Raw genomic sequence first — 15,440 nt, forward strand, 5'->3', positions numbered from 1 at the left:
TAGAGAGTGAACTTTTTACATATATGTACAAAGAAAACTAAATGGTCTTCTAGAAATGGTTCTTCGATAGCAGTGTCTATGCAATGTTGTAAGAAGAATGCTGTTTTTATGGCAATGAACCAAGTTTATAAATTATCAAGAGCCTTAGTACCAGCATAAGGCTAAACAATCTACAAAACTATTTTAAAAAAACTGGTACTCAGACTGATCTGAAGAGAACTCAGACACTTGGACTTGCTTTTTCTTGGATATCTTCTTCCATAGCTTCTGTCACTGCTTTGTTCCCTATCCCACCTCTGAGTCCTTCCTTCTCAACTACCATTCATCAGTGGTAAGTCAAAACATTCAAAACCACCTAAGAGTCCTTAACAGTAGACAGCCAGTTCCAATACCTCCTTTACCCAGACGTGCTGAGACAGCTTTGTGCCGCTTGTTGGAACCTATAGAGAAAACTGATTGTGCTTTTTTCCCTTTACTTTACAACTAAAATGGGTTTTAAAGTAAACAGGAAGGGCTAAGAAGACAAAGTGTGTATGGCCTTCATGACTATGTTAGAGAAGCACAGGGTAGGTTTTGTAAGAAAAGGGGTGACTAGTCAATTGTGTCCTATTGTGTGGCTGACAATGCTTCAGAAAATGAAGTTTTCAGAATATATCTTATAAAGACTAAATTAATGTGAGGTCACTTTAATTGTTCATTTGAGGAGCATGTCAGTTTACAGCTATAAAAGCTGTATTTTTCTCCATTAAAGAAGCTTATCTCATTAAAAAACATTAAGGAAAGAAAAAATATCAAACATAAACTGACTATTAACTCAAAAGGACCCTGTCTTTCTTTGAGTCTCAGAAAAATAGAAATACACTGTGTTCATACTCTGATAAGAGCCCCTGAGCCAGGTAAGGGACAAACAATGGAAATGCAATCTCTCTATGGCTGGCCTGAAAGTGGCCCAGCAATTATCTTTCAGATCACTCCTAGAACCCATCCAATAAAACCCAACAATTAAGTATTTTTGAATAGACAAGCTCTAGTGACTTATTAAAATCTGCAAAATATGTTTCTTTAAAAAAAAGGTTATTGTAATTTTTACTTAACATGCATCAGCCTATAAAACAATTCAATATTTCATCAAATTAAAAACAAGTATTATTTTAGAAACTGAAAGTTCCCAGAGGAACAAAAAACTTTACTAACCTTGGACAGGCCTTTCCTCATGCTCTCGAAAACAGGCTGAGACTCAGAGGCAGGAAGAAATGAGGCATCTCCTGGAGGAAACCTTGGGTTGTGTCCCACAGCAGGATTAAACTTGGCAATATGAGGGCACTGTTGAACAGGCAGAGAACTCAGAATAGTTTCCAAGGTCATCTTCTGCTGATTCAACTGCATAAGCTTTGTTTTAGCCACCTCTAGCTTTTCCATTGTCCTATGAAGATTGCAACAAGGTCAAATTTGGCATCTCATTTTTCTCCTAAAGAACTCTTAAATGACTTGTTTTGCTTTGAAAAAAAGGCTATAGGAATAATCAGAATGTCCCATTACATAGTCTCTGAGCTGAAAATGAGTCAGAGCATACTTACTGTACACAATTAGAAGCTTAAAATTGTTGTGAATGAAGTTCATCTACTCCCAAAGGAATTCCTCACTACTAATACAAAAGAATTCTGAGAGTAAGAACTGGTTATCAGGGAGTCACAACTTCACAGATAGCACTGCTACCTTCTTCCTGAAGAAGATCTTACAAGATCCCCAAAGATAACAGCAGAAGTATTTGCACTCCTAAGAGTAAACTATGTGAAACTTTGGACTTGCTTAGCCATAAAAGTGAGTTCCCTATATGTGAATGTGTGTCAATATATCATGTTGTGCTCCTTAAATATATACAATTAATTAGAACTAAACAAGTGCCAGAAATCTTGGTTAGTAAACCAGTTTGTGGCGTGTATGTGTGTGTGTGTGTGTGTGTGTGCGTGCGTGCGTGTGTGTGTGTGTGTGTGTGTGTGTGTTCCTTGAAATCACCTGTCCATAGCCAATGTAGTGGTTTAAAAATACTTGGCCCATAGGAAGTGGCACTATTAGGAGGTGTCACCTTGTTGGAGGAAGTGTGTCACTGTGGGGTAGGCTTTGAGATCTTGTTGCTCAAGTTCTGCCCAGTGTGGAAGACAGCGTCCTCCTGTAAATAAACCTTTCAGTGATCTCATTGCAAAGCCATAAAAGTTGGGTCCTGTGCTTTCTGCGTTAAACACACACTCTCGTACTAACGAAGGAATTACTTTAACCACTTTGTGAATTATATATCCACTTATTCCTGTTTCAAAACTTTCTCATGAATTTGAGTTTGTCTTTGAGAAAAGAGAAAAAGTGTAAGGGGAAGCCTGTCTACAGATGCCGTGGACACTGGCAATACCATGACTGAACGTAGTAGTGTTACTGCTGCTCCTCACCCATCTGGGCTGAAGCTGCAATCTTCCACAAATAAGCTTGTTAATACTTCTATGGGAAGAATACAGAAGTATTTTCATTAAAAAGTAGCTATTCAAAACCCTAATGAAACTGGTTGTGGTGGCTCATGCCTTTAAATCCTATCACTTGGGAGACAGAGGTAGGCATATCTCTATGAGTTTAAGGCTAGCCTCATCTACATAATGAATTTCAGGCCAGTGAGAACTACACATACACTTTGACTCAAACAACAACAAAAATTAATAATAGAGCAAGCTGGCCATGTGAAAATATAAAAGGAGCATGAAAACAAACTTAGAAAATTGAGAAAAAAAAGAGAGAGACCCTTACAGACTAACATATTAAGCACAGTTCACTCGCTACGGTTAGGTTGTAAGTTTATTGTGCAGTTAACAGTCATATCCTAATCTCAAAAACATGATTTACCAGCTTGCATTCCCACCAACAATGGAGGAGTGCTCCTCTTTCTCCACATCCTAGCTAGCATCTGCTGTCACCTGAGTTTTGGATCTTAGCCATTCTGACTGGTGTGAGGTGGAATCTCAGGGTTGTTTTGATCTGCATTTCCCTGATGACTAAGGATGTAGAACATTTCTTTAGGTGCATCTCAGCCATTCGAGTTTCCTCAGTTGAGAATTCTTTGTTTAGCTCTGTGCCCCATTTTTAAATAGGGTTACTTGATTCTCTGGAGTCTAGCTTCTTGAGTTCTTTGTACATATTGGGTATTGGCCCTCTAGCTGATACAACCACTCTAGAAATCAGTCTGGCTATTCCTCAGAAAATTGGACATAGTACTACCTGAGGACCCAGCTATACCACTCCTGGGCAAACACCCAAAAGATGCTCCAACATGTAACAAGGACACATGCTCCACTATGTTCATAGTAGCCATGTTTATAATAGCCAGAAGCTGGAAAGAACCAAGAGGTCCCTCAACAGTGGAGTGGATACAGAAAATGTGGTACGTGTACACAATGAAGTACTACTCAGTTATTAAAAACAATGAATTTATGACATTCTCAGACAAATGGATGTAACTTAAAAATATCATCCTGAGTGGGGTAACCCAATCACAAAAGAACACACACGGTATGCACTCACTGATAAGTGGATATTAGCCCAGAAGCTTGGAATGCCCAAGATATAATTCATAGACCACATGACACTCAAGAAAAAGGAAAACCAAAGTGTGGGTGCTTTGGTCCATTTTAGAAAGGAGAACAAAATACTCATGGCAGCAAACATGGAGACAAAGTATGGAGCAGAGACTGAAGGAAATGCCATCAAGAGACTGTCCCACCTGGGGATTCATCCCATATACAGTCTCCAAATGCAGACACTATTATGAATACCAAAAAGTGCATGCTAATAGGAGCCTGATATCGCTGTGTCATGAAAGGCTGTGCCAGAGCCTGACAAATACAGAGGCAGATGTTCACAGCCAACCATTGAGTACAGGGGTCCCCAGTGGAGGAGTTAGAGGAAGGACTGAAGGAGCTGAAGGGGTTTGCAACCCCATAGAAAGAACAATATCAACCAGTCAGATCCCCCAGAGCTCCCAGAGACTAATGGAGACCATGGCTCCAGCCACATATGTAGCAGAGAATGACCTTGTCAGACATCAATGGGAGGAGAGTCCCTTGGTCCTGTGAAGGCTTGATGCCCCATTGTAGGGAAATTTGAAGACAGGGAGGTAGTACTTGGTGGGTAGGTGGAGGAACACCCTCATAGAAGCAGAGGGAGAGGCGATGGGATAGGGGATTTCCAGGGGGAGACCAGGAATGGGGATAACATTGAAATGTAAATCAAGAAAATATCCAATAAAATGTATATTAAGATAATAAGCACATTTAAATAAACATTTTAACTATTTTTTTTAAAAAAAAAAACCTGTTTTACTAGAACAATGAGTGAGCTGAAATATTTTCTATTATTGTTTTGACTTACTTGTCTAGTATATTAGAAAGTGATTTTCTGCATTTATTTTCTTCTACATAGAGCTGTTTATGTTTTTCCACTTCTATTCTGGTAGAATCCACTTGACTTTTTATCTCAGGGAGTCTTGATTCTAAACTTTTGACTCTGAGAATCATTTGACTCATTCTTGAATCATTGTTGTTCTCTCTTACTTTCTCTAAATTTTTTTCCTCTTCTTCTTGTGTCTAAAACAAATTAATAGTAAATATTTTTGAAATAACTATACCCAAAGTGAGTATGGCATATGTTTTCCAGAATTCATGAATCACACAGTGATTTTATAGATGTGATATTAAATGCTGGACTTGAGAATATTTATCATCACTTCTACAGAAATATATTACATCTGAGTCAGGAAATACAACTGACTCTTCTTTTGGTTTTCTTTGGTGACTTGCACACCCCTCCCACTGGGATATGGCCCCAGCTAAGAACCACTCTCCCTTTAGTACTCCTGTTTCCCGATAACTCTAAATGATGGAATTGTTCAAAAATTGGGAACTCTTTGGTTCTCTGGATTCTATCTTAAAACAACGTGAACATTGTAACTTAAGGACAAATCTATAGGATGATGTACCTAAAATTGTAACTTAAGAACAAATCCATGAGATGAAGCATCTTTTCCAAATAGCCTTTCTATATACAAAGTAGCTTTAAAAGACAAGTGATTCGAAACAACAATCATTACAATGCAATGATGGAAACCGGATTTTTTTAAAGGAAGAAACTTTGATCATGTGCTTCCAGAAAAATAAAAATCAAATTGATGTAAGAAAAGTGGAAGGAACACACAACAGAATTATCCAAAATGTAATTCTCAGTGAAATGTCTTCCACCATGATGCCTTCCTCCTGCCTGGGTCTCCTTTGCCACTGTTCAACTGACCTTGACTTACCATACTCTCTTGAACCAGTCCTTTGAGGGTTAGCACTTCCTTTTCCACATCTCCCTGAGTCTTATGTAGGTGTTCGTAAGTCTCATGTTCTGTTTTTATTTTTAACAATTCTTGCTCAGTCAACTGAATGTTTATATCTTGATGTAGATATCTGCAATACATAGGTTCCCATGTATCTTTAAGATAATTTATCTACATGAAGAAAAGTACAGTTGTAATGATGGATTTAGACTGTGAATAGTCTAATACAAAACCAATCCAGAATTTTGACAAATGCATTTGTAACTTATTAAAATCTAAAGCAGCATCTTAGGGAGTAGCCTGCTGAAATTCTCAGAAGTCACCAGGAATCACAGAACTATATACTAACTACTCTTTACATCAATCATCTCAGTCACGAGAATGGCACTCGACCTTAGAATCTGATTTGAAAAGCTAAGTTTCCCCCTTTATTGGCATCTCAACTACTTGGAGAATTTTTCATAAAGGCAGACTCCCAGGACTTCTGTCTTCTCTGTCCCTCAGTGGTGAAAACACGGTCATGTTGGGAAGGTAGGGAATAGACTCCACTAAAGACAAAATGATGGGGGAAAGGAACAACGAGAACTGAAAGCAGTCTAGTGTACAGAAACAGGACAGAAAAAAGAAAAGAAAAGAAAAGAACAAGTATCGCTGTAGTGGGACCTGCAGACTGTCTCAGCAGGGCAGTAGTGCGTAGACAAAGGATTCATAAGCCCTATTTCTCAGTGATCCACAAGTTAGCCAAACATCACTCTTCTCAAGTTCCAGGATGTTAGGCTAGGCAAATGGAGCAATATACAAGAAAGAGTATGAGTCAAGAGGTAGGCTAAATGTGGATAAGCAGCACTCCATGGGTGTAGCAGCTCTGAGATTAATTTCCCCTATGATGTCATAGACTGGTCCTGGTACCCCTTTACTAGAGGTGAGCTTATTGGGCAGAATTGTTGTTGTTCTCTAATGATGATGATGATGATGATGATGATGATGATGATGATGACGACGACGACGACAACAATGGTGATAAAGATTAAACCCTGCCTAATATGCCTAGTAAGTGCATGATCTGGCTCTTCTCACTCTCCTCCTGGATAGGCTATCTGAGGACCCGAGGTGTGCATTACACCCTCTCACTAACCCATAGTCATCTTGGTGTACAACATCTGGTGTCATGTATAAAGGCATTTACTTGCAAGCCTGACAACATCGGGGCAATCCCAGGACCCACACAGATGTGGAAGGAGGGAACTGACTCAACAGAGCTGTCTTCTGACCTCCATACAGCATGCATACACACACACAACACACCATCTACACACACAATAATATTTTTATATTCACATATTTAATAGACAAAGAACTTGGAGTTTTATGTTCCCCCAAATTATAATATTTTAGGTCTTGAAACTGATTTAAAATTACCTCATGTTGTAGCATTTCAAATGTTCTGTTTTTCATATCTTCATAGAAATATAATTCTCTATTTTCACACTCAACTAACTTCTTTCCTGTTATTTTTAAGACTTCCATAAATCTATAAAAACAAAGAATTATATATAAAATTTTAAATGTAAGAACTTAAATAATATTTAAACAGTAAAGAAATTAGTTTATAGAGTTTGAAGCTGCCTCACTTGTACCAATCTAAAGTATTATAATGAATATTCATGGGCTGAAGAGATGGCTCAGTGGCTAAGAGCACTGACTGCTGTTAGAGAAGTCCTGTGTTCAATTCCCAGCAACCACATGGTGGCTAACAAACATCTATCTGTAATGGGATCCAATACCCTCTTCTGATGCATCTGAAGACAGTGACAGTTTACTCACATATATAAAATAAAAATTAAAAAAAGAAGGGCTTTTGGTTTCCTTCTGCTTCTGTACCTGATCCTGTGCCACAGTGCTACATACCCAAATACCTCCAAGAAAGTGCTGGTCTCCCAGGAGCATCAACACACCTGTGAGCACAGGTAAGAGCACCACTTCTGTTCAAATCCCTGGCCTAACAGGGACCCTATCAGAGCCATCAGGACACAGGAACAATGTAAGAGCTGGGGACAGGACCCTTCTGGTTTCTGTCTGCACCCCAGAGCTGACCCTGTGCCACAGCTCTCCATACCCAAATTTCTCCCAGAAAGAATGGGTCTCCCAGAAGTACTGACACATGGTTACAGAAGAGACCAACCACAGTCAGAAACAGCAAGATCAGCTAACACCAGAGATAACCTGATGGCAAGAGGCAAGAGTAACAATGTCAACAACAGAAACAAATTTCACATCATCAGAACCCACTTCTCCCACCACAGCGAGCCCTGGATACTCCACACACCAGAAAAGCAAGACTTTGAGTTAAAAGCACATCTCATAATGATAATAGAGAACTTTAAGAAGGACATAAATAACTCCCTTAAAGAAATACATGAGAACACAGGTAAACAGGTGAAGCCCTTAAAGAGGAAATACAATAAACCCTTAAAGAATTATAAGAAAACACAAAAAAACAGGTGAAGGAATTCAACAAAACCATCCAATATCTAAAAATGGAAATAGAAACAATAAAGAAAAAACAAAGGGAGACAGCCCTGGAGATAGAAAACCTAGGAAAATGATCAGGAGTCATAGATGCAAGCATTACCAACAGAATAAAAGAGATAGAAGAGAGAATCTCAGGTGCAGAAGAAACCATAGAAAACATTGACACAACAAAGAAAATGCAAAATGGAAAAAGCTCCTAACCCAAAACATACAGGAAATCCAGGACACAAGGAGACTATCAAACCTAAGAATAATACGTATAGAAGAGAGTGAAGGTTCCCAACTTAAAGGGCCAGCAAATATCTTCAACAAAATTATAGAAGCAAATGTCCCTAACCTAAAGAAAGAGATGTCCACAAACATACAAGAAACCTACAGATCTTCAAATAGATGGGACAAGAAATGAAATTCCTCCAATCACATAATGGTCAAAACACCAAAGGCATAGAACAGAGAAAGATATTAAGAGAAAAGGTCAAATAACACATAAAGGCAGACCTATCAGAATTACACCAGACTTCTCACCAGATACTATAAAAGTCAGAAGATGCTGGGCAGATGTCTAAGAGACAGACCCTAAGAGAACACAAATGCCAGCCCAGACTCCTATACCCAGCAAAACTCTCAATTACCATAGATGGAGAAACCAAGTTATTCCATGACAAAACCAAATTTACACAATATCTTTCCACAAATCCAGCCCTACAGAGGACAATAGATGGAAAACGTCAATACAAAGAGGAAAACTGCACCCTAGAAAAAGCAAGAAAGTAATCTTTCAACAAACTCAAAAGAAGATAGCCACACAAACATAAAAATAACATTAAAAATATCAGGAAGCAAGAAGTTAGACTCTAGACAATCAAATAACCCTATTTTTAAAATGGGATAAGGAGCTAAACAGAGAAGCCTCAACTGAGTAAACTTAAATGGTCAAGAATCACCTAGAGAAATGTTCAACATCCTTAGTCATTGGGAAATGCAAGTCAAAACAACCTTGAGATTGCACCTCACACCAGTCAGAATGACTAAGATCCAAAACTCAGGTGACAGCAGATGCTGACTAGGATGTGGAGAAAGAGGAACACTCCTCCAATTGTTGGTAGGATTGCAACCTAGTACAATCACTCTGGACATCAGTCTGGTGGTTCCTCAGAAAATTGGACAGAGTATTATCTGAGGACCCAGCTACACCACTCCTGGGCATATACCCAAAAGATGCTCCAACATGTAATAAGGACACATGATCCATTATGTTCTTAGCAGCCTTATTTATAATATCCAGAAGCTGGAAAGGACCCAAATGTTCTTCAACAGAGGAATGGATACAGAAATTGTGGTACATTTACACAGTGGAGAACTACTCAGCCATTAAAAACAATGACTTCATGAAATTCACAGGCAAATGGATGGACCTTGAAAATATCATCCTGAGTGAGGTAGTTCAATCACAAAAGAACACACATGGTATGTAGTCACTCATTAGTGGATATTTTCAGAATATTCCCATAAGTTCAGAACACCCTAGATTCAATTCACTGACCATATGAAGCCTAAGAAGAAGAAAGACCAAAATGTGGATGCTTCAGTGCTTCTTAAAAGGGTCAACAAATTACTCACAGGAAGAAATATGGAGACAAAATGTGGAGCAGAGACTGAAGGAAAGTCCATCCAGAGTCTGCCCCACCTGATGATCCATCCCATATACAGCCACCAAACCCGGACGTTATTGTAGATGCCAGAAAGTGCTTGCTGATGAAAGCCTGGTATAGCCGTGTCCTAAGAGGCTCTGCCAGAGTCAGTCAAATACAGAGGCAGATGCCTTCAGCCACCCATTGGCCTGAGTGGTGTCATCATTGGAGGAGTTGGAGAAGGGACTGAAGGAGCTAAGGGGGGTTGCAGCCCCATGGAGGGAGCAACAGTGTTAACAGGCCAGAGCTCCTGAAACTCCCAGGGACTGGACCACCAACCAAAGAATACACGTGGAGGGACCCATGGCACAGGCCGCATATGTGGCAGAGGATGGCCTTGTTGGACATCAGTGGGAGGAAAGGCCCTTGGTCCTAAGAGTGTTCGATGCCCCAGTGTAGGGTAATGCCAGGGTGGGAAGATGGGAGAGTGTGGGTTGGTGTGTGGAGGAGCATCCTCATAGAGGCATGTGGAGGGGGGATGGGATATGGAATTTCTGAAGTGGAGACCTGGAAAGTGAAAAACATTTGAAATGTAAATAAAGAAAATATCCAATAAAGGAGAAAAGAAAAAATATATATTTATATTCATACACATATATTCTAAGAGAATTTCACACAACATATTTAATTTTTTTGTATTTATTATATGCCTATGGTTTTGCTTGCATGTATGTATGTAGACCACGTGTATGCCTAGTGCCTACAGAGGTGAAAAAGGGTATTGGATCTCCTTGGCCTGGAATTAAAGATAGTTTTGAGCTACAATATGGCTTCTAGGAATCAAACCCCAGTCTTCTGGAAGATTAGCAAATGCCCTTAGCATTAAACCATAATTGTGGCCCCAAACATTCCAGCCCACAACTACTCCCAGAGCCATCCCTTCCCGCACCTTATGTTCTTTTTATTTACTTATTTTGGAAGAAACTACCATGCAGCAGATGTCCTGGTCCCTAGTCTCTTACAATCTTTCCCTCCCCTCTTCCACAATGCTCCCTGAGTCTGAAGTGCAGAGATTATGTTTATATGCATTAATTGAGAACAGGTACCCCAAGATCACTTTATCCTTACATTTTGACTAGCTAAGGATTATGAGGAAAACTTTTTAAGATTAATTTGGCAGATAACCCTGTAAGCACATGCAGAACGCTTTGGGAAACACACGTTCCTTTTTAGCTCTGTGATGGTTGCTGTTGCGCTAAGACAACTTATCTTTCCAAAGCGATGAGGGAGGTTTACTCTGGTTCATGGATTGAAGGTGTAGTCCCTCACAATGGGGGAGTCAGTGATGACAGCTACTCTCATAGTAGAGACAGTTTGAAGGTGTAGTCTACCATAATGGGGAAGTCAGTGATCACAGCTGCTCTCACTGTGAGAAACCAAATCTTTTGAGTTCAGACTCCATCTTAGAGAACCTGACCTGAGGTTGAACTCAAGTAAACTAGCAGGCCGGTACCTAGCACCAGTTTCCAGGTCACCCCCCAACAGGACCTGCATCTAGAACCAGTTTCCAGGTTATTCCCCACAAATCTGCACGTCCAGGTTACAAGCCTGCACCAACACTTCACTTCTAACAACCACCAATCAGGAGGAAAACGTGTTTGGCTCCCAGCACCAACCAACGATGTTAAAAGCCATAATAAGATGTGCACCACGCTAGATACCCCTTTCTTGTTTCTATAAATGCTTGCCTAAAACTAGGCTCAGGGCACCACTTTCCTGCTGTGTCAGGGTTGGCAGGGAGCCCAAGCTCAAGCTTGAATAAAGAGACCCTAATGTGATTACATCGGAATCGGCTCCTTGGTGGTCTTTTGGGGTTCACAAATGTTTCTTGGAACAACACTTTCGTGCACTGGTCAGGAACTCCAAAGCCTCCAGGATCTGACCTGGAGGGTCTCAATACCAGTAATGTCTGTCTGCGTTTGTGAGTCTGCCCATGTGTTTATATATCCTGTCTGTCTGTGTCAGTTTCTAAACTCTGAGTGGTGCCACATCTGTAGTTCTGTTCTGAAAACAAAGGCCTTAAATCCGTATCTGTGGCCATACGCAGTTAAAGCATATTTGCACCAAAAGTCATTCTGAGTCCAGATCTGGGGTAAGAGTGGGCTCAGAAAGCCAAGGGCACGCCCGCCCCCCAATCTGGTCACTTTTGTCCCTGACTGAGAGGAAGGGACGAGTTTCTTTTCTTGTGTATGAGCGCCACCTTCTGGTTGTCTCTCGTTCCTGCCTAATAGATCAGGAAAGACCAATTTTTCTTGTGTTTTGTCTTTGTTGTTTATGTTATGGGGTGACTTTCTATCATACATTTAACACTGGGACAGATGCCTTCAGCTCCACTACGTTAAAACTAGGAAACAGAATCTTTCAGTCACCATTAGGAAAACTTTTTCTACCCAAACAACAGGCAGCCCTACCTTATTCAACTCCTTGGAAGGAAAGACAACTCTGCCCAATGGGAGCCCCATTGGATGGGAATGGGTGACAGGGGTCGGGGGAGGGGGGAGGCGAGACCTGCTGCAGGAACACAAAGGCTTTTTCTTTAACCCACCCAGACTGGAACTTCAATGCTGCTAAACATAAGGAGAGAGTCTGCATCTTACCAACAGTCTCTGTTGGCAGATCTCAAAGCAGCTATAAGACAGCACACCAATTTGACCAAAGAAATAATATATTAGTCAGAGACGTAAGGAGAGTTCCACAGCTTTCTTTTAAAAAGAATCATGGAGACATTTCAATGTGAAAGCTGTAGTAGCTCTAGCTTTTATCAATCAGACAGCAGAAAAGCCTCGGGGGCTGGAGAGATAGCTCAGCAGTTAAAAGCACTGACTGCTCTTCCAAAGGCCCTGAGTTCAATTCCCAGCAACCATATGGCTGTTCACAACCATCTGTATGGGATCCGATGCCCTCTTCTGGTGAGATTGAAGACAGCTACAGTGTACTTACATATAATAATAAATTGTCTTTTTTAAAAAAGAAGAAAAAGGAAAAACTCCAGAGGATTGAGAGGTTAAGAAAAAGGAACCTGAGAGAGTTATTCTTAATGGCAGAGAAAATGTTTAATAAAAAACAAAAGGACAGGAGAGACAGGTGAAAGAGCGGAGGCAACAGACACATCCTAGCAAACATCCTGTTGACAGCCATGGCCAAACCAGAGGACTGTAAAAGAAGTCTGGAACAAATGGCTTCTAGAAACCTATGTGCAGCCAGGCAGTGGTGGAGCATGCCTTTAATCCCAGCACTTGGGAGTCAGAGGCAGGTGGATGTCTGAGTTTGAAGCCAGCCTGCTCTACAGAGTGAGTCCAGGACAGCCAGGGCTACACAGAGAAACTTTGTCTCAAAAAAAAAAATAAATAAATAAAATAAAATAAAATAAAATAATAAAATAAAATAGAAACCCATGTGCTTACTCAGGCCCTGGCACTGGGCCAGTGGCCTAACTGTGTAGAAGACGTCTAAAACAAATCGTTCCTAGTAAAAGAGGCAAGGAGGCCCTAAAGATCATAAATGCTCCCTCTTGGGAAAAAAAAGAAAGAAAAGATGCCCAGGGCAACTCTAAAAATAGAAGGGAGACCCATAAGCTTTTTTATAATTAATGGAGCTCAACATTCTCTTTTGCCAAAACCTGAATATAAAGTCTCTCCAACAGTTTATAAATGACCTCCAGGTGACAGTAGAAACCAAACAAAAATGCCTAGAGGAGTCCTAGGACCACTTGGAGACTCTGAGAAATATGGACTATCAAGACTCTACTAAGGAAAAAAAAATCAGGCAGTGGTGGTGCACACCTTTAATCCCAGCACCTGGGAGGCAGAGGCAGGCAGATTTCTGAGTTCGAGGCCAGCCTGGTCTACAGATGAGTTCCAGGACAGCCAGGGCTACACAGAGAACATCTGTCTTGGAAAACAAACAAAAAAAGAAAAGACTCCACTAAGAAAGCCCTACTCTGCCATCCACAGGTGATGTCTCTAGGTCCGGGAGATACATATTAAGAGGTCAGTGGTGGCTCCAAGACCTGAAAGAAATGTCTACACCAGCTTTGGGGTTCCCAGAAGTTCCTAAACCCTTCTTTCTTTTTATAGATGAGAGATATGAGATACTGAAAGGGATATTGACTTAGACTTTGGGCCTTGGTACCAGTCAGTGGCCTACCTGTCAAAGAAATGAGACCTAGGTGCAAGAGGCAACTGTTTGTGCACCATCACAGCCAAGGCCTCCCTGGTCAAAGATGTTGGCAAACTGTCATTGAGCCAAAGCCTGTCCATCACCAGTGCTGGAATAACTCATCACCAGTCTCTCCTCTTAAAAGCCCCAAGAATAACTTTTCAGACCCCAGTTTCCCTAAGCCCCGCCACCCTGCTGCCTGACCCAGACCTCAATGGGCCTCTACATGACTGCTTGGACATTTTGGCCCACATCCATGGGATCAGACCAGATCTTCAGGATAATCCCTTGATGGATACAGAAGATAACAGGGTTCACCAATGGCAACAGCTTCATTCAGAACAGAAAGAGGTGTGCTGGGTCAGCGAGTGATCTCAAACACCCAGATCATGTGGGCAGAACCACTCCTGGCAGGAGTATCAGCCCAGAAAGCTGAACTGATAGCTCTCACCATGGCATTAGAGCTGAGAAAAGACAAAATCCTTTTACTACCCCTCGTGTCCATGGACCTATCTATAGAGAGAAAGGCCTTCTGACAGCAGAAAAAAAAAGACTATAAAAAATAAAGAAGAAATCCTCTCCCTACTTAAGGCTCTATGGGGGCCTAAAAAGCTGGCCATCATCCACTACTTGGGACACCAAAAGGAGAAAGATCCAGTTTCAGAGGGCAACCATTTATCTTGCCCTTGACTTCTCTACCAACAGGGGATCCTGTGCTCCCTGACCATCCTAAATATTCAAAAGATGGCATAACCTGGACTAGAAAATTTGCTCATGTCCCAATGACGGCTGGTACAGAACAGCAGGTTACAAACTCATTATGCCAGAAGAAACAGGACTTCACATTTTCCAAAGATTCACAGCTCTTCCCACACAGGCATCTGGGGAATGCAGGATTTGATACAGTATGCTAATATCAGGATTTAGAGATGCCAACTCAAAGATAGCTAAGATTGTCAAGAACTGTAAAGCCTGCCAGCTAACTAATGCAGTGGCTAATGAGAAGAAGCCCAGTAGTAGGTTCAGATGCACAAAGCCTAGAGCCTGCCGAGAGGCAGACCTCACAGAGGTAAAAACCAGAAAATGTAGATATAAATATTAACTGATGTTTGCAGATTCATTTTCAGGTTGGACTAAGGCTTTCTGCAACAAACATGAAACTATGTTCCCAGTGACAAAGAAGCTCTTAGAGGACACACTTGTGAGGCATAGGTTCCCTCAGATGGTAGGGTCAGACAATGGACCAACTTTTGTGTCTCAGCTAAACGTTGACCTAAACTTCATGCTCTCTATAAAACACGTCCCCTCCCATTGCCCTAAAGGTCATAGGATTGCAGTGTGACATCACAGACCAGTTTGTAGATGAAGATGACTCTAACCAACAGGAGGAAAACTCAGCCTCAGGACTCCATCCTGTCTCTCACTGATGATGTTTCTTGAACTCAAGCAAACTAATACCAGTTTCCAGGTTACCTCTCAACAAGACCTGCATCTAGCACCAGTTCCCAGGTTATTCCCCAACAAATCTGCATCCCCATGTTACAAGCCTGTCCCCAACACTTCACTTCTTAACAACCACTAATCAGGTGGAAAACAGAAAGTAAGTTTATGGTTTGGCTGCCAGCACCAGCCAATTACGTTAAGAGCCATAATGCCCCTCCCCAATCAAATGTATACCAGGCTACATACCTACTTCTTGACTCTAT

General features: G+C 41.0%; 1 protein-coding gene across 5 annotated transcripts in view; it reads right to left on the minus strand.

Annotated features, from left to right (window-relative positions):
- The window catches only part of LOC116072638 (ankyrin repeat domain-containing protein 26-like), a 93,871-nt gene that overhangs the window by 59,801 nt on the left and 18,630 nt on the right, over nucleotides 1-15,440 (minus strand). For 4 of the 5 annotated variants that reach the window (XM_031344117.1, XM_031344098.1, XM_031344095.1 and 1 more), the window contains exons 5-8: nucleotides 6,773-6,884; nucleotides 5,333-5,524; nucleotides 4,408-4,622; nucleotides 1,195-1,423 (exon numbers count right to left, since the gene is read on the minus strand). In XM_031344117.1, the coding sequence (XP_031199977.1) occupies nucleotides 1,195-1,423; nucleotides 4,408-4,622; nucleotides 5,333-5,524; nucleotides 6,773-6,884 (748 nt within the window). Of the gene's footprint in view, nucleotides 1-1,194; nucleotides 1,424-4,407; nucleotides 4,623-5,332; nucleotides 5,525-6,772; nucleotides 6,885-15,440 lie in introns of those variants that run through there. The other variant, XM_031344128.1, reaches the window with a different exon arrangement.

Source organism: Mastomys coucha, unplaced genomic scaffold, assembly GCF_008632895.1.
Source record: "Mastomys coucha isolate ucsf_1 unplaced genomic scaffold, UCSF_Mcou_1 pScaffold10, whole genome shotgun sequence".
Lineage (NCBI taxonomy): Eukaryota > Metazoa > Chordata > Mammalia > Rodentia > Muridae > Mastomys > Mastomys coucha.